At 41.7% G+C, this 25,630-nt stretch overlaps 1 protein-coding gene and 1 long non-coding RNA gene across 3 annotated transcripts; one reads left to right on the forward strand and one right to left on the reverse strand.

Annotated features, from left to right (window-relative positions):
- Window positions 1-436: 436 nt before the first annotated feature.
- On the reverse strand, window positions 437-2,642 carry LOC115196813 (uncharacterized). Its single transcript, XR_003878912.1, has 2 exons — window positions 2,543-2,642; window positions 437-553 (listed from the first exon to the last, which is right to left on the reverse strand). It is a non-coding gene; the product is annotated as an uncharacterized LOC115196813 (long non-coding RNA).
- On the forward strand, window positions 1,091-25,523 carry LOC115196810 (transcriptional repressor CTCF). Of its 2 annotated transcripts, XM_029757731.1 has the most exons (12): window positions 1,091-1,453; window positions 2,742-2,832; window positions 3,035-3,538; window positions 3,691-4,039; window positions 4,142-4,312; window positions 4,407-4,661; window positions 4,757-4,906; window positions 8,722-8,882; window positions 22,403-22,585; window positions 22,718-22,865; window positions 22,976-23,218; window positions 23,676-25,523. In XM_029757731.1, exons 2-12 carry the CDS (start codon window positions 2,809-2,811, stop codon window positions 23,885-23,887), a joined length of 2,400 nt encoding a protein of 799 aa, XP_029613591.1. In that variant the 5' UTR covers window positions 1,091-1,453; window positions 2,742-2,808; the 3' UTR covers window positions 23,888-25,523. The 2 variants fall into 2 exon arrangements, with proteins under 2 accessions (XP_029613591.1, XP_029613592.1); XM_029757732.1 differs by lacking the exon at window positions 2,742-2,832 and having other exon boundaries at window positions 1,092-1,453.
- The last annotated feature ends 107 nt before the right edge of the window (window positions 25,524-25,630 follow it).

The raw sequence follows: 25,630 nt of genomic DNA on the forward strand, positions 1-25,630 counted from the left end.
AGCTGGTTTTCTGATGGTCTGTGCGGAGAATGGCAGTGTGTGGAGAATGTCCGTGTGTGGAAGGAGTAATGAAGTAAGTCATGGGGATTGAAGGGATTTGGTTGTTCCTCAGGAGATGATGGTGGTGCAGTTCCACACTCTAGGACCACAGTCTGATGAGGAGCTTGTAGCCGGCCAGGAAGAAGTCGTCTGGAAAAACATTTATTATAGTGCCATCATTCCATACTATCATGAAATGTTTCATGGGAATATATATTCCACTGGAAGTGTACACATTATGTAGTTGAATTGTAATTCTGTTGGCATTGTTGAAACAATCTTAAGTAAATTAATATTTGGTTTGAGTGCTGATACCTCAATAAGTCACCATTCACTTCCTGAGACTTGCCACTAGGTGATATAACTGAAGGTTATTTCAGCTGTATGGGTGGTGGTGTTCTTTTTTATTATCATTATTATTGAAAACTTAAAACTGTGATGGACTTGCCTTTTTGGAGCAGAAAACTTCTCAATGAAACAGACAACCAAACTGCTTGTACTGGCCACCTGCTGGCTATATAGAGTGAAATCAGGGTGTGATGAGAACCGGCATTCACTGTACATTATTACGTTTGCAGATTGATCAGTTTTATTATATAGCACTTCAAAATAACAATGGACTTCAGTGGCTTCTTCAGTGTATAAGTGGCTCAAGTTACAGTGGAGCGAGGTTTAATTAGACTTGAGATGAAATACTTTATGAATGAATAGATACAGTGCTAATAGAAACAAATTATATGTATTTACCTTATGACTGCAGCTTTAAATATATATATGTTATATTGTCTAGCAAATATCATGCCTGGCATCAAATGTGATATGAACTATATATTGTGGCCTTGGTGTTTGGCACGGGTATACATACTTAAATGATTGTTCAAACTGATAGAAAAATCTGGAAATTATTAATTACAAAATGTAATGGCTCAATGAAATGTATAGGTTTTTAATAATTTTGGTACAACTACACATTTGGAGTGTTTATTATAGGCCTGTTGAATAAATATAGAATACAGCCAGTGACAACCGCTTTTAACTGCCTGTGAAGATCATAAAACAGACATTGACATTCGTATGAAGTTAGAAATTCAATCAGATTTATGACAAATAACCTCATAAATGATATATTCATGACGGTATACTGTATTTCAAAAGTAGCGCCCCACATGGCCAATCCCCATAATTCAATGTTTAGAACGGTTTACACCCACCCTCTCGCCACCGCCCCCCTTCAATGCACAGGCGCACTAACTTTCACAAGGCCGCCATTTTGTGCGGAGCCCACTCTGCAAAAGGGGAGAGGATTAAAACCGCAGGAGAAGAAGGGCGCAATTCTCAGCCATCTCTGTCTTATTGAAGAACATACTCTGGGCTTTCTGTCGAATTCAGCGAGGAATTAAACGACGAAGAGCAGGTAAAGTAACAGTACTTTCCAGAAAAGGGGGCAGTTTTGCAGGAGCTTTAATCGGCCTCTAGGTGTCACGATGGTCCTCCCGGTCCAGGCGGTAGACGGGGGGTGTTTGTCTCCCTCTATCGTTATCGAACATTCAGCAAAAAAAAAACATTATAACCCAGAAGTTCAACGAAATGTCTCATTAACGAGTATTTTTAGAGCTATATTAGTTTACACATTGGCATGGATCGATCATTAAATACTTCAACGTGTTGGTTTAGTGTTTAGGCCAGGCGTCCATTTTATTTTTCTTCTTTGTGTCGTCTTTTTAACCCTGTGTCGAGATAGAAACTCGCGGCTGCGTATGAAGTCAGCGCGCGCCAGATTGTAACTCGGTACACGGGATTTACTAAATCTCACAAGCATAATCTAACTAGTTAGACCCCTATCTACATAACGTTGGTTTCCACGCCACTAGCTAACGTTAGTTTTGTTAGCTAGTAAAGCCATCAATCGAAATTAGCTATAATTTACAAGAACGGTTTACTGTCAATATTGCCCCACCTTGATAACGGCCTTCGCAAAAGCTAACGTTAGTAACCCCTTACATTGATCAAACTAACGTTAAATAACTAGCTAATTAGAAAGTTATTTAACGTTAACTGTTTTAATATGACCACAACTAACTGCTAGCGTTAGCTAACGTATTTTAAAACGGTAAGGTCCTAGATGCAAAGACTTCACAATTTAGCAGACGCTATTTATCTAGCAATATAAAAGTTAGCTGGCTTGGCTTGTTGCGCAGACCGAATTCAAACAAGGGAGATGCATAACATAAATGTCTCCGGTAGTCATTTTCACGAGCGTTTCCACTAGTACGACGTCTCCCTCCGGCCTCAAATTAATGCGACTTATCTAAAAAATAAATAATAATAATCTAAATGCCTCTGCTGCCAGCCCACTGCAGTACGTCTTCCATCCAGTGTCCGCAGTCTGATTCAAAGCCTACATTGAGCTACAACGGCACTAACGTAAGCGAGCTAGAATGGATAAAAACAGGGTAGAGCTCCCTCTACAACCCGGCTGGTAGCGGTACAAAAACATGATTACCTATATGACTTCATGTCCACTATCAAAACGCTGTCCATGTTCACTGTGAATGAATGTCACATCATACTTGTAGATTGTTTTTGATAATACCAGGTCAGCCACATTTGCTAGACTGGTTTAACTAGCTACGAATGTGTCTGTGCATTCAATACATGCAGTAGGTTTATGTAGATGTTCAACTTGTTTGTCTTCCCCACAGGTTGAGTGTCAGGTAACAGTCAGGAGAGTTGAGTCAGAAATTGAGCAAGCCAAGCAGATCTAGAAAGATGAAGTATTCCTTTCTAGTGCAGGTAACAATTTAGAAGGCTAAGGAAGTTGCATCATGTTTGAGATCTTGCCTGAACTGAACACAGTATGCCATTTTCAGTCAGTTAGGCCTTGCTAGGTTGATCATATGTCCTGGTACACTTTCAACATTTATTAATAAATGGTTATGCTTTAAGATGACATTTTTAGATTGTGTGCTGATTGGTTTTGGGGTGATTCTCTCAGGTGTTACCGATGGACGGAGGACCAACAGATGTTGTGGTTGAGGCCAAGGACTTCATCACCTATGAGGGGGAGGAGACGGTGGCAGACCTGCTCCAGCAAGCAGCAGAGGGGGTGATGATCCAACAGCCAGAGGGAGTTGCTGGTCTGGATACCCAGCAGCTGGTGGAGGGAGTCAATGTGGAGATGATGGTAATGGACTCCCTGGACCCGGCCCTGCTGCAGATGAAGACTGAGGTGATGGACGCCCCTGTGGTCACAGCCCACGAGGCCACGGTCACCACGGTGGATGAGACCCAGATCATCACACTGCAGGTTGTCAACATGGATGAGCAGCAGCTGGGAGGCCTCGGGGAGCTACAGCTGGTCCAGGTCCCTGTCTCTGCTGTCCCTGTCACCCAGGCCACTGTAGAGGCGCTACAGGGCACCTTCGTGGACACCACGGCCATGCCCAAAGACGGAAACCCTGTTATCTGTCACACCCTGCCCCTGCCAGAGGGATTCCAGGTAAGAGAGACTGCACTTCATGACTAAATATTACATAATTCAGAACTAATGGGAGCATATTTCCCTATGAGTGTACAACAATGTTTTGTACCACAGGTCAATATCTAAATGTACTAGGTGTAGAGAAATTAAAAACACTACTGCTTCTTCAGGTGGTGAAGGTTGGTGCGAATGGTGAGGTGGAAACAGTGGAGCAGGATGAGCTCCAGCACCAGGAGGAGCAGCAGGTCCATCCTGAGGAGGAGGAGCTGCACTGTGAGCCCGAGCCTGAAGAACCACAATGGGCCAAGGACCCCGACTACCAGCCCCCAGCCAAGAAGACCATCAAGAAGGCAAAAATGAGCAAGCTGCGCTACAACACAGAGGGGGATAAAGACAACATGGACGTGTCTGTGTACGATTTTGAGGAGGAGCAGCAGGAAGGGATGCTCTCTGAGGTCAACGCAGAGAAGGTGGTGGGCAACATGAAACCCCCCAAACCTACCAAAATTAAGAAGAAGGGTAAGATTACCCCTTCTTTCTGTGTCCTTTGTTGCTGAGGAATTTTGTAACTCAAGTTGTAGTGCTAAATGCCTCTGCAAGTGCTGACTTTGTATGCTCCAGGTGTGAAGAAAACATTCCAGTGTGAGCTGTGTAGCTACACCTGTCCCCGCCGCTCCAACCTGGACCGACACATGAAAAGCCACACAGATGAGAGGCCCCACAAGTGCCATCTGTGTGGAAGGGCCTTCAGGACCGTTACCCTGCTGAGGAACCACCTCAACACACACACAGGTATGGTGACATCATAGTCACATTGACGGACAATTCTATATTCCTGTACATATTACCATGTTAGATACCATTATAACTCTATTTCTGTTTACAGGTACCAGACCACACAAGTGTCAAGATTGTGACATGGCCTTCGTGACCAGTGGAGAGCTGGTCCGACATCGTCGCTACAAGCACACACATGAGAAACCCTTCAAGTGCTCCATGTGTGACTATGCCAGTGTAGAGGTGAGCAAGTTAAAGCGGCACATCCGTTCCCACACTGGGGAGCGTCCGTTCCAGTGCAGTTTGTGCAGCTATGCCAGCAGAGACACCTACAAGCTGAAGAGACACATGAGGACACACTCGGGTAGGCACAGCTGCAGGGATACTGTGTAAGCACAATTAGTGACTGGCCTGATTTGTTGAACTTGTGCACTCATGTTTTCCTGCTTTGTTTTCCAGGAGAGAAGCCGTACGAGTGCTACATCTGCCACGCCCGTTTCACCCAGAGTGGAACCATGAAGATGCACATCCTGCAGAAGCACACAGAGAACGTGGCCAAGTTCCACTGCCCCCACTGTGACACGGTTATCGCCCGAAAGAGTGACCTGGGTTAGATAGCTAGTCATTGACTTTTGGCCTGATTATCCCAATATGTTGACAGCATAATTTGGAAATCTCCCCCGTAAACTTAATTGTGACTAGGGCTGTTGCGGTGACCGTATTACTGCCACACTGGCAGTCATGAAGGCAGTAAAATTCCACATGACCGTTTAGTCACGGTAATTAGCCTTCTCCAAGCTCTGCTGCTGATGGGAGGCTACTAATGACCAATCTTGCTAACTGCCTGGTACTCAGCACTCTATTGTCCCTCTAATTACTCTGACATCAATGCAAATGAATTTGAAAATCTAACCAAACTCTTCAGGAGAGCTCATGTTGCACAAGAAAACAGAGTAATGGCCTCTACAAAAAAGAGGAGGATCCCTTCAGCTTTCTATAGGCTAGGCCTAAATATATTTATTTCTCAACTTTCCTAATATTCAGTACATTGCTTATATTTACAACAGGAGTATAGCCTACCTGGCTGGCATGAAAATGACCACGGGGAAAGTGTCCCCTATTTGGTATTTAAATGCATAGATGACATGTATTTTTTTCATGCTGCACCTGTTTTGTTTCAGGTGCATGATAATGGTCCATTCTAAATCAAATCAAATTTCACACGTTTATTTTGTATATGTAAAGTTAAGATTAAATCAAGAATAGTCTGATCGGTGACCGTATTAGCCGATCACTTGTGAATTATATATGATCACTTGTGAGTGATGCCCAGCATAAGAAACAATGCCTTTTTTTGCGACTTTTTCGAATCAGAGTTGTACACCTCATGTAGCCTAGCCCATAGGCCTATATGTTTTGATAAGGTTTGTATCACAACTAAAACGGCCAAATTACTTCTTAAAATTAAGCACAGTAATCCACTTTACAAGGGGTGTAGAGCCTAACTGGCATACATAAGCAGCGCGTGAGTTTCAAGTTGAGGGAAGATAATTTTCACCATAAAAATGGCACGTGGGTATCTGCTTCTATAAACCAATGAGGAGTTGGGAGAGGCAGGACTTGCAGCACAATCTGCTTCACAGATAGAACTGACTTCTATTTCAGTCTTTGCCAACGCAGACGCTCGCGAACAGTGTGGGTGCAATAATTGAATAATATAGATTTCTAAATGTATTTTGCAACAACGAGCGGTGTAGTCAGGGTAAACATATAGCCCAACGTTTGTAGAACAACAAGTTACATTAATAACTCTAAATGAACCTTATAGGAGGACCTATTTCTATGTCAACCGCTCAACACAGAATAGCCGCATGAGCGCACTCAAATCGTTTGGAGAAAATATCCTTTCTATTTTATTCAGCTTTGTTCAATTGTATTCTTCATAATATTAAATAGGGTTGCACATTTTGGGGAATATTCAGAGGTGGAAACTTTGTGAATATATGGGAATTAATGGAAATGTATGCAAATTAATATTAATACCATTTTAAATGTAGATGTTTTTTTGCATTGGATATATTGACCATATCATATGGAGACAGAAACCTAAACCTTTTACCTTATCATAAGTAGACATAATTGCACATGATTAAATCCTCCCAAAAAATAAACAATTTAGTCACGAATTTAACTTTAATTAAATGAGTTGACTCTTCACATGGGATGATTTCACTGAACAACAAAAGAAAGAGAATATTCAATGATCCATCGCATCTCCCAAAAAATGTTTTCAATATACATCTGCAAAATGATAGTCTAGAAACTAAGTCTTCCCCTCAGGGTTCCATGTCTTCTCCCTGGACCTCCTCAATGTCCACCTCTTGAACATCATACTCTGAGGCCTCATCTTCACTGTCACTTTCCAACCTTGTTGAGGACGGCTCGTTGTCAGGCTCAAAAAGCCTCAAATTTGCCCAGATGGCCACCAATTTTTCTACCCTTGTATTTTTATATTATTTTACTAGGAAAGTCAACTAGGAAAGTTAAGAACAAATTCCTATTTTCATTGACGGCCTAGAAACACTGGGTTAACAGCCTTGTTCAGGGGCAGAAGGACAGATTTTTACCTTGTCAACTCGGGGATTCGATCTTGCAACCTTTCGGTTACAAGTCCAACGTTCTAACCACTAGGCTACCTGCCGCCCCATTAGTCAGCCTGTTGCGTGCTTTACTATGTGTGTTCCCTAACAAGGACCAGTTGTGCTCTGAGGCGGCTGATGTTGGTGGGATTTGGAGGATGATGGAGGCAACAGGGGAAAGAGCCTCAGATCTACAAAGTCCCTTCCACCCCGTGGCTGATGAGATATGTTGGCACGACTGCCATATTGCATCTCCATCCCAAATCCCTTGCTTGGAAGTGTACTTCGCCAGACTGCCAAGAACCTTGCCCTCATCCAGGCCAAGGTGGCGAGACACGGTAGTGATGACGCCATAGGCCTTGTTGATCTCTGCACCAGATGGGATGCTCTTGCCAGCATACTTGGGGTCCAACATGTATGCTGCGGCGTGTATGGGCTTCAGGCAGAAGTCTTCACGCTTTTTAATGTATTTCAGAACTGCAGATTCCTCTGCTTGGAGCAGCAGTGAAGAGGGCAGGGCAGTACCGATTTCTTCTCTTACATCTGCAATCAGTCTGAACATCAGACAGGATGGCATTGTCTCCCTCAATCGTGCAATGGCTACTGCTATAGGTTTCAGGCTGCTTACCACTCTCTCCCAAAATACATCCTCCAGGAGGATCCTGTTGGCAGACTGTGATATGGCCATTTCTTGGAGAGACTCCTTCCCCTCCAGGAGACTGTCACACATGATGACAACACCACCCTAACGGGTGTTGCTGGGCAGCTTCAGTGTGGGGCTTTTATTCTTTTCACTTTGCTTGGTGAGGCAGATTGCTGCTATAACTTGATGACGCTTTACATAGCTAATCATTTCCTTGGCGTACTCTCCTCATGGATGCACTCTCCTCATGTAGAGTGCATCCATTGTTTTCAGTGGCATGATGTCCTTGAGGAGTAGATTCAATGCATGAGCAGCACAGCCAATGGGTGTGATGTGAGAGTAGGACTCCTCCACTTTAGACCAAGCAGCCTTCATGTTCGCAGCATTGTCTGTCACCAGTGCAAATATCTTCTGTGGTCCAAGGTCATTGATGACTGCCTTTAGCTCATCTGCAATGTAGATACCGGTGTGTTTGTTGTCCCTTGTGTATGTGGTCTTGTAGAATACTGGTTGAGGGGTGGAGATGATGTAGTTAATTATTCCTTGCCCACGAACATTCGACCACCCATCAGAAATGATTGCGATAGTTTGCTTTCTCTATGATTTGCTTGACCTTCACTTGAACTTTGCATCCAGCAAATTAGTAGATAAAGCATGTCTGGTTGGAGGAGTGTATGCTGGCGAATGACATTCAGAAATCTCTTCCAATACACATTTCCTGTGAGCATCAGAGGTGAACCAGTTGCATACACAGCTCGAGCAAGACATTCATCAGCATTTCTCTGACTACGTTCCTCCATTGAGTCAAAAAATAGACTACATTTTCTTTATATCATGTTTCTTCAAACCTGTCTAAAATAAATATTGGATTTATTGTTAAGGTGTAGGCTATATTACATGGATTTATTGGACTTTTTAAAATGTATATGTTCCAATTGCCTGCATCATTGGCTTGTCGGCTGTGTGTGGAAGCCAGGAGATGCTAAATGTGTTTGTTAATTAACGAAAAATTACAGGGAGACCGACAGTTATTTGGTTTACATTCACCGGCTGACAATTTCGTGCTCGCCACAGCCCTAATTGTGACTGAACTTGTTTATATTGATGACATCTCTCAATAAGCTATTTTTTGCCCCCTCTAGGCGTCCACCTGCGAAAACAGCACTCGTTCATTGAGCAGGGCAGGAAATGTCGTTACTGTGATGCTGTGTTCCACGAGCGCTACGCACTCATCCAGCACCAGAAGTCCCACAAGAACGAGAAACGCTTCAAGTGTGACCAGTGTGATTACTGCTGCAGACAGGTGAGGTCCTGCCGTCTCTAACCTGGGATGATAGAGAATCTAGACTGGAGTAAATGTTAGGGGTATGAACGTTTAAACCAGGGGTCGGAACCGGTTCAGGGAACAGAACCGAAAACTGGAAAATATTTTTTCCTAGGATCAGGACCTGGAACGGAAGTGGTCAGTACTTTTCCTGAACAAAACAATTATTTTAAACGCATTAGAACCGGTTAATAACCTTTTGCGTTGCGGACATTTGCTACCAAGCACCTATGCAAAACCCTCCTGTCAATCAGAAACTTCTTCCAGTGTCTGCCTGCCATCTGAAAATCTTTGCCTGTGTGTGCGCGTGTAGGCTTCTTTTCCCTCCCCCCGCAGACGCTGTAGCCTAGCCTACGGACGTTAAAACCGTGATTCAAATGATTGGGAGAGATTTTTAATTGGAGAAGAATGGATTCACCTTTTTAATGCTATTTGGGATACTATAGTTAACACATTTCACAACTACAAAAAGATAAGACTTTTTAAATTCTGCTGCCACACTGCAAAAACAAGCTTGTTAGCTAGCTTCTCTGGTCTGATGTTCAGACATTAAAAGTTCCTCCGTAGAAGCCGCCCCTCCGTAGGTATAATTCTGTGGGCTTAATTCAGATAATGCATGTCATCACCAGATGCCCTGCGCTTTAAGCCAAGCTGCCTCCGCCCTTTTTCCCCACCCGCAAAATTTGTTGCAAACCTCACGCCTTGTCTTTCCATCACGCATGTAAACAACTCACTGAACTATAGCTTGCCTGCTTCATAGCAAGCTGCTCTATCCGCACTGCATGATTGGTGAAGAAATTTAATGTCGAGCTAAATGTACAAATATATGATTTCAGAGGTTTAAAAAGGAACAGAAAGAAATGACAAACTGTACTTTTTTGTTCTAACCAGTTTTACTGGTCAGAACAGTGAAACCCAAAATATAATGGTTCTGTTTAGAACAAAACGATTGGAGAAATTTTTGGGATCCAACCCCTGGTTTAAAGTTTTTTTTAAATTATTATAATTTTTTTTTTAATGAAATGTAATTGTTCATATTAAGAAAACAACATGTTTCCCCCCCCCACAAAATTAAATTCACAGTGCCGTTATCACAAAACTACTAACAGGTCCTGATCATCATAAAGAGGAAAAAATTAACAAAAAGGCCTACCTAACCCGTTTTGTTACGGCATTGTAATGCATGTAGGGCCTCCCGAGTGGCGCAGCAGTGTAAGGCACTGCATCGCAGTGTTGAGGCATCAGTCCTTTAAAAAAAAAAGTTTAAAAAGTTTATTTTTATTAATCCCTCCCCCACCCCCCTCTTCGGAAGACAAATATTTTATTTTTGTTACAGCTTTTTTGCTACTTATACATTTTACATACATGGTACTTTTATTTAAAGCAGTCACATAACAATAATACATTACCAAACATTTAATCACCACTCTCAGCCCGTCCCTTCTTTCACTATAGACCACCCTTGTTTGGTTTCCATGTGCCATATATATTTAAATTGTGCTGTGATGTTTCACAACATTTTGGAACCTTTCTAATTGTATATTATTCCCAGATTGTGAGCTAAAGATGAAAACCTTTCCTACAGGTATTATTATATTGTTTATTGACTGACTATGGCTTTCCAAATCGCCCAACACTGTTATTTGTAAGGTTAATTTGAAGTGCATGTTGTGATTAATATTATTTTTTACCAATCTTGATCCTGTGACCAGAAACAAGCTACATAGGGGCAATACCAGAATAAATGATCTATTGATTCTGTCTCTTCACAGCAAAATCTACAGAGCTGTGATTGTTGTATACTCCATATACAGCTCTGGGAAAAAATTAAGAGACCACTGCAAAATTATCAGATTCTCTGGTTTTACTATTTATAGGAATGTGTTTGGGAAAAATGAGAATAACATTTTTTATTCTTTGAACTATTGACATTTCTCCCAAATTCCAAATAAAAATATTGTCATTTAAGAGCATTTATTTGCAGAAATGACAACTGGTCAAAATAACAAAGATGCAGTGTTGTCAGACCTCAAATAATGCAAAGAAAATAAGTTCATATTCATTTTTAGACACAATACTAATGTAGATTTTGCCGACAAGAATTTCGCTACACTCGCATTAACATCTGCTAACCGTGTGTGTGACAAATACAATTTTATTTGATTTTAAGTTAGGAAGAGTTCAGAAATCAATATTTGATGGAATAACCCTGATTTTCAATCACAGCTTTCATGCGTCTTGGCATGTTCTCCACCAGTTCTCAACTTGCCTACCTGGTTAAATAAAGGTGAAATAAAATAAAAACATTGATGTTGGGTGACTTCATGCCACTCCTGGCGCAAAAATTCAAGCAGCTCGGCTTTGTTTGATGACTTGTGACCATCAATCTTCCTCTTGATCACATTCCAGAGGTTTTCAATGGGTCTGGAGATTGGACTGGCCATGACAGGGTCTTGATCTGGTGGGCCTCCATCCACACCTTGATTGACCTGGCTGTGTGGCATGGAGCGTTGTCCTGCGGTTAGGCAAGGGTTTGGCCGGGGGGGGCTTTCCTTAGCTCATCATGCTCTAGCGACTCCTTGTAGCTGGCCGGGTGCCTGCAAGCTGACTTCAGTCGTCAGTTGAACGGTATTTCCTCTGACACATTGGTGGGTCTGGCTTTTGGGTTAAGTGAGCAGGTGTTAAGAAGCAGCGCTGCTTGGCAGGTCGTGTTTCGGAGGACGCATGACTCGACCATCGCATCTCCCGAGCCCGTTGGGGAGTTGCAGCAATGAGACAAGATCTTAACTACCAATTGGCTATCACGAAAAGGGGTCAAATTACACTAAGCTATATGGAATTGTTTTATGAAGGTCATACCAAGGACCATTTAGCTATTTGATCTAGAATAGAATTTTAAGACCCCTTGAAGTATCATATATAATATATGATAAACAATTATTTTGGGCATCACTGCTATTAGCCCATACAAACTCATTGAATAACAGATTCACTACATGGAATAACTGATGGGAACAAAACATCAAAGGGAAGTTTGTTCTGAAGTGTCTGTCCTATATCTGAGAGGGGGAAAAATATATATTTTGCCATGTATTTAACCCCTTACTTTTGGCTCTAAAGTCTCCATATTTACTTACATTAATTATTTTCAACTGGTACCCGGGACCTTCAGACTTGTCTCCTAGAGCAAAACAACCGACATGTTCGTGAAAGTCTCACCTTTCCACAGAGGGGTCATATTAGTGTGTAACCCAAACTGTTCGGACGCTACAGACAGAAGTTAGCAAATCGGCTGGCTGTACAGACTTTAGACGAGTCCCAAGGCGCTTGTGGGGGTCATGGAGCAAGAGAACATCATCATACATGAGTCAACTTTCCATAGAGAGGTCATAATGATGATGGTAATGATAATAAGAGCAAAACTGAGAACACCATCGTGTTTGTGAGAGTCATCTTTCAATAGAATGGTCATAATAGATTCTAGGCCAAGCCGTTTGGATGCTACATACAATTTTGTGAGGAGACCGATTTTCGAGATGTCTCATGGTCTGACAAACACCGCTCTAGCTCTGCCACCTTTCACCGCAGATGCGGAAAGGCGATATCGGCGGATGCGGTGGATTGAGATGCAGCTTAAAACCTGTTGGGGATGGGGGCAGTATTTGCACGGCCGGATAAAAAAACATACCCGATTTAATCTGGTTACTACTCCTGCCCAGTAACTAGAATGTGCATATAATTAGTAGATTTGGATAGAAAACACTCTAAAGTTTCTAAAACTGTTTGAATGGTGTCTGTGAGTATATCAGAACTCATATTGCAGTCAAAACCCTGAGACAAATCCTAACAGGAAGTGGAAATCTGATGTGCGGAATCACTTTCAAGCCTTTGCCATTGAAACACACAGGGACTTATTAATCATTTAGCACTTCCTAAGGCTTCCACTAGATGTCAACAGTCTTTACAAAGTGGTTTGAGTCTTCTATGGTAGAAACTGACCCAAAGAGAGGCTTGGGAAGTTGGTCACAGGAGGAGGGCCATTACTACTATGACGCGGGCGCCCATGGGAACCCTTTTGTTCCGAAACGTTTAGTAAGACAATGCAATCGTCCGCCTTGAATATTATTGAAGCTCTGGTTGAAAAAGGCCCTAAAGATTTATGTTATACAACGTTTCACATGTTTCAACGAACGTAAATATATATTTTTTTTACATTCGTGACGACAAGTCCAGCGTGCCTCGTACATTATGAGTAGCCTTCGGAACGCGCTAACAAGAAGGAACTATTGGGACATAAATTATTAACTTTTTCGAACAAAACTACATTTGGGATTCTTGGAAGTGCCTTCTGATGAAGATAATCAAAGGTAAGGGAATATTTAAAATAGTATATTTGATTTTAGATGGTTCCAAGATGGCGCTAACATGTATCGCCTAGCCTATTTTTCTGAGCATACCACGTCGTTTATTGCAAAGTGTGATTTCCCAGTAAAGTTATTTTGAAATCTGTCAATGCGGTTGCATTCACGAGATGTTAATCTATAATTCTTTGAATGACAATATTACATTTTAACAATGTTTTCGAATAGTAATTTTGTAAATTGTAGCGCTGATTCACCAGAAGCATTCGAGGGAAAATATTTTCTGAATGTCACGCGCCGATGTAAAATGCTGTTTTTATATATAAATATGAACTTTATCGAACAAAAAATGCATGTATTGTGTAACATAATGTCCTAGAGTGTCATCTGATGAAGATTGTCAAAGGTTAGTGCTGCATTTAGCTGTGTTTTGGGTACTTGTGATGCATGCTAGTTGCTTTGAAAATGGCAGTGTGATTTTTTTTTTTTGGCCGGGTACTCTCCTAACATAATCTGTTTTGCTTTTGCTGTAAAGCCTTTTTGAAATCGGACAACGTGGTTCAATTCAGGAGAGGTGTATCTATAAAATGGTGTAAAATAGTCATATGTTTGAGAAATTGAAATTATAGCATTTATGAGGTATTTATATTTCACGCTACACGATTCCACTGGCTGTCCCACCTTCCCAGACAGGTTAAACAGATGGATTTTGATGGAGATTTGTATTTATTTATGTTAATTAGATTTCTACGGGTGGCGCCAATTGTAGGCTAACGGTTAACCTCTATGGGACCCCTTCCCGTTCTCATCCCGGTAACGGGATTGCTTGACAAGATAGCATGGCACGAAATTCAAAACAGCAATAATCTTAATAATTTCAATTTCTCAAACAATCAACTATTTTACACCATTTTAAAGAAACATCTCCTTAATCCAACCACATTATCCGATTTCAAAGAGGCTTTACGGCGAAAGCATAAAATTCGATTATGTTAGGACAGTACATGGACAAAAGATTACACACAGCCATTTTCAATGCAAGGACAGGCGTCACCAAAAGCAGAAAACCAGCTAAAATTATGCACTAACCTTTGACAATCTTCATCAGGTGACACTCTTAGGACATTATGTTAGACAATACATGCATTTTGTGTTCTATCAAGTTCATATTTATATCCAAAAACAGCATTTTACATTGGCGCGTGACGTTCAGAAAATGTATTTCCCCCAAAACTGCCTGTGAATCAGCACTACAATTTACAAAAATACTCGTCATAGACGTTGATAAAATATTAAACTGTTATTCAAAGAATTATAGATTAACATCTCCTGAATGGAACCGCATCGACAGATTTCAAAATAACTTTACTGGGAAAGCACACTTTGCAATAATCTGAGTACTGTGCTCAGAAAAATACACTACGCAATACAGATAGCCGCCATTTTGGAGTCATAGCCGCCATTTTGGAGTCATAGCCGCCATTTTGGAGTCATAGCCGCCATTTTGGAGTCAATAATCTTAATCAGAAGGCACTTCCAGGATTTCCCAGGTCCACAACAAATGTTGTTTTGTTCGATAAAGTTCATAATTTATGTCCAAATAACTCCATGTTGTTTGCGCGTTCAGTTAGCTACTCAAAATGTAGGACGCGTGAGGAAAATGTCAAGACGAAAAGTAAAAAAAAAAATCTATTTAGTTCGTTCAAACATGTCAAACGTTGTATAGCATCAATCTTTAGGTCCTTTAGAACGTGAAGATTCAGTAATATTCCAACCGGACTCATGTATTGTCTTGAAAAACGTTTTGGAACAGAGCTACCTCTCGATTGCACGCGCGCCAATGAACTGACATCCTTCCCTGGTATACCAACTTCCCAGCCTTCTCATTCGGTCTCTGTTCATCATAGACGCCTCAAACAACTTTCTAAAGACTGTTGACATCTAGTGGAAGCATTAGGAAGTGCAAAATGAATCCTTCGTCACTGTGTGTTCGATTGGCAATGACTTGAAAAACCTAAAGGCACCAGCTTTTTCATTTCCTGGTTGTATTTTTCTCAGGTTTTTGCCTGCCATATGAGTTATGTTATACTCACAGACACCATTCAAACAGTTTTAGAAACTTCAGTGTTTTATATCCAAATCTACTAATAATATGCCTATTCTAGTTTCTGGGCCAGAGTAGTAACCTGTTTAAATTGGGTACGTTTTTCATCCGGCCTTGAAAATACTGCCCCCTAGCCCAGACAGGTTAAGCTAGGAATATTTTTTTGCACTGGATGCGTCTCAATCCACCGCATCCGCTGATGTTGCACCCCTGCATTTGCAGTGAAAGGTGGCAGAGCTAGAGCGGTGTTTCAGACCGTGAGACATCCTGAAAATCGGTCTTCTCGTCTGTAGCATCCGAACGGTTTGGCCTACAAACTATTATGACCACTCTATGGAAAGATGACTTTCACGACCCCCACAGGCGTTTTGGGACTTGTCTAAAGTTTAGGCTACATACTGATGACCCTTCTGTTTTGTTCTAGGATGCCCACAAGACTCATCTGAAGGAATTTAAATAGATTGCATGATTGAAAAAGCATGACCCTCCCCCATTTTCCTTCGGGTAACAGTTGTGTAAATTTAGACCGGACCCTAAACCCTTACCTTCCTGCCAATGACCTTGATTGGATATTCAGTGACAAAGGAGCACTGACTTCATAGCCCAGCATCCTACATTAACTAGGGATGTGACAAATGGATGTTTTCATGTTTAAACTGCCTTTTTTTAAATCGTTTTTTCATTAAAACGATAAGAAAATGTAATAGCATTCCATGTGAAATCCTATTGTGCTGTATGACCACTAGGGGGCAGTGAAGTTCTACCGCAATCATACAGTTTATTTTTTGTATTTTACTTTTATTTAACCAGGCAAGTCAGTTAAGACGGCCTAGGAACGGCCTAGGAACAGCCTGTTCGGGGGCAGAACGACAGATTGTCAGCTCGGGGGTTTGAACTTGCAACCTTCCAGTTACTAGTCCAACGCTTTAACCACTAGGCTACCTTGCCGCCCCATACAATAGGCTAAGGGATCTGGAATCTGCTTTGTGGCTGCCTGAAAAGGCAGGTGAGATTTTGTCCTGACGACAGCTGTTAATTCACGTTGACTCGTGTTCCTTCCATTTGTTATATGCATTAGCGACTCTAGCCAAGTGATCACAGTTCACCTCCCTGCGTTCTGTTTTCCCTGCATTAGGCCTACCTGTCTCTCTCACAATTTTGATCTGATCGCTCCCTCTACACATACGTGTTGCGTGCCCAAGCTCACATTAAGCCTACAGAAATTACTGCCTACAAAAACATATCTAACTGACCGGATACACTAACAAAGCTGTAGACCAGCTACATTCCTTGCCAAATCATGACATTTTTGTCACAATTTCAAAATGGACTGGTTGATTTAAAGTAGAGAAATATGTGTTCCAACCATGAACTGCAGTTCTGGAATAATGTGTTTTGTCTATTTTAGGCCTCTTTTCTTGCGAACCACTATAGTGTTCCATTTCGAATAGAACCGTGGCATGTTCTGGACTGAAATATGCAACAAAAACATTGTTTTGATGAAGGCAAATATTCATTAGTTGAGGGGCCCACTTTGTTTCATGTTTAACAAAAGCCTGCCCACCAAGTTTGTATGTAGTTTTGTCCTTGTTCTTTTATTTTAATGTTCTGTATTATGTAATGATTTATGTGGACCCCAGGAAGAGTAGCTGCGGCAATCACCACAACAAATGGGATCGTAATAAAATACCCCCCCCCCCCCCCCCCCCCCCCCCCCAAAATAAAAACATTTTTCGAATTGGCCTACATCACTGCAGTTTACAGTCTGAGACAATAATTGTGTACTCATTTGATAACAATAATAATTTTCCTCATTGCACTGTTGTAGCCTAGGTAGAACAATGTTATTGTCTAATAACGTTGGCCTAATCAATAGTGGAGCTTTGCGTGCCTCACTGCTGCCAAGCGCAGCCTGGAGGAATGCACATACAGTTGAAATTGGAAGTTTACATACACTTAGGTTGGAGTCATTAACTTGTTTTTCAACCACTCCACAAATTCCTTTATAACAAACTATAGTTTTGGCAAGTCGGTTAGGACTTCTACTTTGTGCATGACACAAGTCATTTTCTAACAATTGTTTACAGATGGATTATTTCACTTATAATTCACTGCATCACAATTCCAGTGGGTCAGAAGTTTACATACACAAACTTGACTGTGACTTTAAACAGCTTGGAAAATTCCAGAAAATGTCATGGCTTTAGAAGCTTCTGTTAGGCTAATTGACATAATTTTAGTCAATTGTAGGTGTACCTGTGGATGTATTTCAAGGCCTACCTTCAAGCTCTGTGCCTCTTTGCTTGACATCATGGGAAAATCAAAAGAAATCAGCCATGACCTCAGAAAATAAATTGTAGACCTCCACAAGTCTGGTTCATGCTTGGGAGCAATTTCCAAATGCCTGAAGGTACCACGTTCATCTGAACAAACAATAGTACGCAAGTATAAACACCATGGGACCATGCAGCCGTCAAACTGCTCAGGAAGGAGACGCGTTCTGTCTCCTAGAGATGAACGTACTTTGGTGAGAAAAGTGCAAATCAATCCCAGAACAACAGCAAAGGACCTTGTGAAGATGCTGGAGGAAACGGGTAAAAAAGTATCTATATCCACAGTAAAACGAGTCCTATATCGACATAACCTGAAGGGCCACTCAGCAAGGAAGAAGCCACTGCTCCAAAACCGCCATTAAAAAAGCCAGACTATGGTTTGCATCTGCAAATGGGGACAAAGATTGTACTTTTTGGAGAAATGTCCTCTGGTCTGATGAAACAAAAATAGAACTGTTTGGAGGAAAAAGGCGGAGGCTTGCAAGCCGAAGCACACCATCCCAACCGTGAAGCACGGGGGTGGCAGCATCATGTTGTGGTGGTGCTTTGCTGCAGGAGGGACTGGTGCACTTCATAAAATAAATTGTCCTCCCTCATGATGCCATCTATGTGGATATATTGAAGCAACATCTCAAGACATCAGTCAGGACGTTAAAGCTTGTTCTCAAATGGGTCTTCCAAATGGACAATGACTTCAAGCATACTTCCAAAGTTGTGGCAAAATGGCTTAAGGCCAACAAAGTCAAGGTATTGGAGTGGCCATCACAAGCTTGTGGAAGGCTACCTGAAACGTTTGACCCAAATTAAACAATTTAAAGACAATGATACCAAATACGAATTGAGTGTCTGTAAACTTATGACCCACTGGGAATGTGATGAAAGAAATAAATCAATTTTCTCTACTATTATTCTGACATTTCACATTCTTAAAATAAAGTGGTGACCCTAACTGTCCTAAGACAGGGAATTTTTACTAGGATTAAATGTCAGAAATTGTGAAAAACTGAGTTTAAATTTAGTTGGCTAAGGTGTATGTAAACTTCCGACTCCAACTGTATATACCATTTCATACTTTTTTTTTCTTGCACTTTGACAGGTAAATATTTATAGCCGTAATATTTAGCTAATGCGTGGCCTAATCGTCTACACAACTCTAGCCTCTCTCTATTCCAGGCTACAGACTCAAGACTCTCCGCTATTCCTCTTTTCGTGAAATCCCAGGAAAAACAATAAGCTACAAAATCTGTAGGAGATCATTTTTTATATATATATATATATATATATATATATATATATATATATATATATATATATATATATATATATATATATATATATATATATATATATATATAAAAATATATATAAGTGTTCCCTTTATTTTTTTGCTCAAAAAAATAAAGGGAACACTTATACAACACAATGTAACTCCAAGTCAATCACACTTTTGTGAAATCAAACTTTCCACTTAGGAAGCAACACTGATTGACAATAACTTTCACATGCTGTTGTGCAAATGGAATAGACAATAGGTGGAAATTATAGGCAATTAGCAAGACACCCCCCAATAAAGGAGCTGTTCTGCAGCTGGTGACCACAGACCTTCTCAGTTCCTATGCTTCCTGGCTGATGTTTTGGTCACTTTTGAATGCTGGCAGTGCTTTCACTCTAGTGGTAGCATGAGACGGAGTCTACAACCCACACAAGTGGCTCAGGTAGTGCAGCTCATCCAGGATGGCACATCAGTGCGAGCTGTGGCAAGAAGGTTTGCTGTGTCTGTCAGCGTAGTGTCCAGAGCATGGAGGCGCTACCAGGAGACAGGCCAGTACATCAGGAGACGTGGAGGAGGCCGTAGGAGGGCAACAACCCAGCAGCAGGACTGCTACCTCCGCCTTTGTGCAAGGAGGAGCAGGAGGAGCACTGCCAGAGCCCTGCAAAATGACCTCCAGCAGGCCACAAATGTGCATGTGTCTGCTCACACGGTCAGAAACAGACTCCATGAGGGTGGTATAAGGGCCTGACGTCCACAGGTGGGGGTTGTGCTTACAGCCCAACACCGTGCAGGACGTTTGGCATTTGCCAGAGAACACCAAGATTGGCAAATTCGCCACTGGCGCCCTGTGCTCTTCACAGATGAAAGCAGGTTCACACTGAGCACGTGACAGAGTCTGGAGACGCCGTGGAGAACGTTCTGCTGCTTGCAACATCCTCCAGCATGACCGGTTTGGCGGTGGGTCAGTCATGGTGTGGGGTGGCATTTCTTTGGGGGGGCCGCACAGCCAGAGGTAGCCTGACTGCCATTAGGTACCGAGATGAGATACTCAGACCCTTTGTGAGACCATATGCTGGTGCTGTTGGCCCTGGGTTCCTCCTAATGCAAGACAATGCTAGACCTCATGTGGCTGGAGTGTGTCAGCAGTTCCTTCAAGAGGAAGGCATTGATGCTATGGATTGGCCCGCCCGTTCCCCAGACCTGAATCCAATTGAGCACATCTGGGACATCATGTCTCGCTCCATCCACCAACGCCACGTTGCACCACAGACTGTCCAGGAGTTGGCGGATGCTTTAGTCCAGGTCTGGGAGGAGATCCCTCAGGAGACCATCCGCCACCTCATCAGGAGCATGCCCAGGTGTTGTATGGAGATCATACAGGCATGTGGAGGCCACACACACTACTGAGCCTCATTTTGACTTGTTTTAAGGACATTACATCAAAGTTGGATCAGCCTGTAGTGTGGTTTTCCACTTTAATTTTGAGTGTGACTCCAAATCCAGACCTCCATGGGTTGATAAATTGGATTTCCATTGATTTATTTTTGTGTGATTTTGTTGTCAGCACATTCAACTATGTAATGAAAAAAGTATTTAATAAGATTATTTCATTCATTCAGATCTAGGATGTGTTATTTTAGTGTTCCCTTTATTTTTTTGAGCAGTGTATATTAGGGCTAATAGACTTTTCATGGAGAGAAGCAGGCTTGCTTTTGATAATTGCTGAACGTAAAATTAAATGTCGGGGAAAGATGCACAGAGTATCCCTGGCTAGTTATAACATTGTTTCACTGATGTATTTAAATGGTTGCACAGGACAGACCTGATGAGCACAGTGAATAAGAAGATCCAGATGAATTGACATCCATTAGAAAAATGGAAATCACTTGCGCAATGGGTCAAGCAATGACATGACGTAAAAAACGCGTAGGGTAAAACGTGTTTGAATATCTACATTTAATTTTAAATATTAGTTTCTATATTATATTTTTATTAGGCTACATGTAGCCTACATTTGAAGTATTGTCACACTAACCAGGTTTTCATCCAACCTTTTTATGAGAGTAAAGTACATTTCGCAGATAAAAAATGTCATGACAGGGCTGATGGAAAAAGAAAATGGGTAAACTTTCCAAATGTCGACAAAACAAGACGCTAGAGAAGGTGGGATCTTTTTGCGTTGGAAAAGTGCATTATACGAGAAATGTCGGCGGAAACACTTATGTGCAAATATTGATATAACAACCATCATATCGAATGAAACATGGGGTCACGCGATAACGTGTTGTCCTCCCATTACAACTCGTCAGGAAAGCATGCAGTTTATTAGGCTACAAATTAAATGTAAAGTTATGAACTTCACAGGGTGGTGAAGATTCAAGGTGATGAGCTTGATGCTTCTTTCCAATAAATATCGAGGGTCTTATTCTGGTGACATGATCATTGATGCTTGGCTGCCGTTTGACAAATACAAATAATCTCGCTCTTTTGTCCATAATCTCATGTAGAGCGTGCGGATACAGTACTGTATCTGTGCACTGTTTTCTAGAACGCAAGTGAAAATACCAGAGTGGGCACAATCGCTATATAACAGATTTGTTTTTTGTGAGAACCATCAGAGTTGAAAATGCAATGGAAACTCATTTAACTTGTATTTTTTATTCGGTACATGGGAATTTAACCACGTAAGATATTTTTATGTGCACTATGTCGTCACGCACAGCCTTTTATCTGCAACAAGTCATTTTGATGGAAACTCATCTCTTCTGGGAAATATGCAGATTTTAGAATATTCATATTAAAATCTGTTACCAATTTGATGGAAACCTAGTTTATGACAATGAACACACACTGAATGGTCTGTTTTACCACCTTAATAACAGGTGTGCAGTAGAATATACAGCGTGCAGTAGGATGCTTTGATCAGTTGATTTGACCGTTGTAGGCTACTGTAGAACAAACTTTCCTCTAGTGTGGATGCTCACCAACAGTTTAAAGTCATGTGTAATTTAGAGTTATCATCCTTTGTGTGGATGGCCCTTAACACTTAAAGTGGTTAATGCTGCCCTCCATAGGATAATATGAATATGGTATGATACAGTACTGGTCCTCAACCAGGGATTGATTTGATAGAAATCACGACTGCAACATTGATAGCCTAGTAAAAAGAGATTCAATATTCCCTGCTATTTTTGTTTTAATTATCATTTTGCAGGGGGAAGGTAAAAAAAAATATATATATAACGCTCTGGAAGGGCCAGGTAAAAATATATATTTTCCTAATTTCATTGCAATTACCTCCAGGTGTGTCCCTCAATATAAAAAAACGTTCACTCATTATGGATACTGGACATTCAGCATAGTTTTGAGATGGAGTTGGTAAAAGTTTTCTGTCCTGATGTTTTTCTTGCTGTCCTTGCATTGACTAGGAGCGCCACATGCTGATGCACAGGCGCACCCACACAGGAGAGAAGCCTTACGCCTGTAGCCAGTGTGAGAAGACCTTCCGTCAGAAGCAGCTCCTGGACATGCACTTCCGCCGCTACCATGACCCCAACTTTGTGCCTACCGCCTTTGTGTGCACCAAGTGTGGCAAGGCCTTCACCCGCAGGGTATGGACACTTACTCAAACACACATTATTGAGTGGAAGAATACATCCATTTTTTTTTTTTTTTTGGCATAGCCCTTCATTTTATCCTTTTGTTAAAGTTTTTTTTTTTTTTTTTTTTTAATCTCTCCTCAGAACACCATGGCCAGACATGCAGAGAACTGTAACGGGGATCCTAGTGAAGGAGAGAACGGATCCCCACCCAAGAAAGGACGAGGTGGGAGGAAGAGGAAGATGCGCTCAAGGAAGGACGACGACGAGGATGATGACGATGACGACAGTGGTGAGAGGCCCTTTCTTATACTGAAACATATCTAATTGTAGTGTCCTATAAACTATTGCTCTTTGGATGTAATGAGATCAGTGTTAGACTCTTTAACTTCCCACCTCCAGAGGACAATGCTGATCCTGAGCTGGATGACATTGATGAAGAGGATGAGGAGGCTGAGGCAGCATTGCTGGAGGAAGAGGAGGAGGAGGAGATAGAGTTGGAGCAGGCTCCACCCACCAAACCTATTCCTGCCCCTGTAGAGCCGCCTGTCAAGAGGAAACGCGGCAGACCCCCCAAGAACATCCCCAAACCCTCCCCACCCGCCAAAGCCAGCAAGGCTGCCCCCAAAGGGAAGGCTGCTGCAGGTGAGTTAAATCTCCCTGATCCAATATCATGCAATGTTTAAATCAGGGATGGCAATTTTGATGGGGGTAGGGGCCACATAAAATCTGAACTCTGCGATTCTCAAGTTTCGCATGTGTATCAAGAATAGGCCACCCCCCCAAAGGACATCCAGTCAACATGACACAACTGTGGGAAAGCATTGGAGTCCACATGGGCCAGTATCTCTGTGGAACGCTTTCAACACTTTGTAGAGTCCATGCCATGATGAATTGAGGCTGTTCTGAGGGCAAAAGTGGGTGCAACATAATATAAGGAAGGTGTTCCTAGTATTGTTTTACATTTTGGGTAAATTGATCTGCGGGCCTACAAAAAGGGGGCAGGCCGCCAGTTGCCCATCCCTGTTCTAAATCTATGCCCAGTTTATGCTTTACTGACCATTTTAATGTCGAGTTATAATACCTGGTGTTGTCTCCTCAGCTGCAGCCATCGTCCAGGTGGAGGAGGAGAATACCGGCGCCATAGAGAACATCATAGTGAAGAAGGAGCCAGAGGTTGAACAGGCTGCCCCAGAGGTGGTGGTGGAGCAGCCAGAGGAGGCGGGGGTGGAGACGGTGGAGCTGCCTGTAGCAGACACTGCCCCCAACGGAGACCTTACCCCTGAGATGATCCTCAGCATGATGGACCGGTGATCTAGCCCACACAGACTGCTCAAAGACATCCCCTTGTCTCAACCTTTCCCTTCAACAAGTCCACCCTCTTCATACGATCTGCCATCTTACAAACCACTCCGCTTTACACTTTTGGTTTTTGTCTTAAACAAATCGGTGTGTTTTCTTATCACTCTCAAACCCACTTCCTTCCATGCATTCACTGTAACAGTTTAAGTTCCAGCTGCTTGGTCTGTAGAAATGTAGATATTTTTGGGAGGGAGGAATGTTGGAGAAATGTGTAGTAATGGATCCCTTCATGGAGGGATGGTAGCTGAGGTTCGACACATGGTGGACATTGGGACTTTCTGTAGTGGTCAGTTTTTTTTCTTTTTTAATATTTTTTTCCCCTCCAACTAATAGACTATTTTCTTAACCTGTTTGTGAGCTTGACATGGTAACAGTGAGTGCCAATAATTTCAGCCTTGTTATCTAGGACCTCTGCTGTAGACTAAAACTATTACTTTAGCTGTCAAAGGAAGTCCTTCCGTTTTTTAACACTTTATTCACTGCATATTACATTTTACTTACTGTTATACTTGTCACAGATTATGACGTTTGTAGAGGCGTACATTAACTACTAAAGTCAGGGACAGTGACATGCATCCACCCACAAAGTTTTTAAGACTGCAGTTATGTTGTACAAATGGTAATCTTGGCTGGTTTTGCTTGTAAATACTTTTTTAGTTTTATTACAAACATATTTGAATCTTTTTCTAGTGATCTAAAGAACTTTAATGCTGGGGGAAAGGAACTCTTAACCATAGCTGTTTGGAACACAGGCTGTATGTGGATTTCTAATCTCTAAAGTGGGAGACTTTGCCCACTCTGTAAATCATGTTGGAGATATGACCTTTCCGGTTTTGAGCTTTTTAGCCTGAATATCTAGTGTTTCTTTTTTTTTGGAGGTACAGAGGATAGCAGCTTTACTCACTCTTAACCTACCTAACATCTGGACCGCATGGACTAATGTTAGAGGTTTTGAAAGATGACCATGTACGTCTTGTTTTGCTTTTCAAGATAAGGTAGAGAGATTGTGATATAAATTGCGCCCATGTTCTGGAAAGCTTTAATCAAGTTCTGTGTGAAACTGTAAAGGAGGGAGGTGTCCAATTGAACTAGCTTCAGGTCTTAACTGTAAATGAAAGATGATTATTAAGGCTTTGGTAATCTTGTGAAGCAGAATGTTTCTCCCAGTTCACTGTTCATTTCTCAAACCATTTTGTCCTAATGGCGCAGTTTTGTTGTGGGATGTCTACAGACGCGGTCAGAGGGCCTTGTGGAATTCTGATTAGGAGGTTCAAAAAGGGGAGGAGAGAACTATAAGGGAAAGATATTTTGTATAAAGGTTGTTAGTTGTTTCAGAGAACTATGTCCTTTCTTTCATAGAACATTTGACGCTGATACAACATGAAGATTCCTTCTATATGTAATTGCATTTAAATTGCTTTTGTCAAGCTCTTAACAATTCTTGGTTGATGCATTTTTGTACCTGGCTGTACTGTGTGAATTTTACAATGATCTGAAAACCAACATAGATACATGTATTGTTGGGTTGAGAGGGCATGTTGGTATGCGGAATGTATTACTGTACAGCTAATAAAAAGATATTGGCCTACTCCTGTTTTTTCCTTTGTATTTTTTGTTGAAGTTCTTTTGACATTACTATGTTATTGCAGCAGATCATGTAGGGATCTTTAGCAAAGGTGATACTGAAAGGGTTGT

Source organism: Salmo trutta, chromosome 7, assembly GCF_901001165.1.
Source record: "Salmo trutta chromosome 7, fSalTru1.1, whole genome shotgun sequence".
NCBI lineage: Eukaryota > Metazoa > Chordata > Actinopteri > Salmoniformes > Salmonidae > Salmo > Salmo trutta.

What these genes read in the sequence shown, in the direction of transcription:
- LOC115196810 (XM_029757731.1), top strand. Translation starts at nt 2,809, where the DNA reads ATGAAGTATTCCTTTCTAGTGCAG. An exon ending in CCCTGCCAGAGGGATTCCAG is followed by an intron (nt 3,539 to 3,690) that starts GTAAGAGAGACT and finishes CTGCTTCTTCAG; the next exon opens with GTGGTGAAGGTTGGTGCGAA. An exon ending in TACCAAAATTAAGAAGAAGG is followed by an intron (nt 4,040 to 4,141) that starts GTAAGATTACCC and finishes TGTATGCTCCAG; the next exon opens with GTGTGAAGAAAACATTCCAG.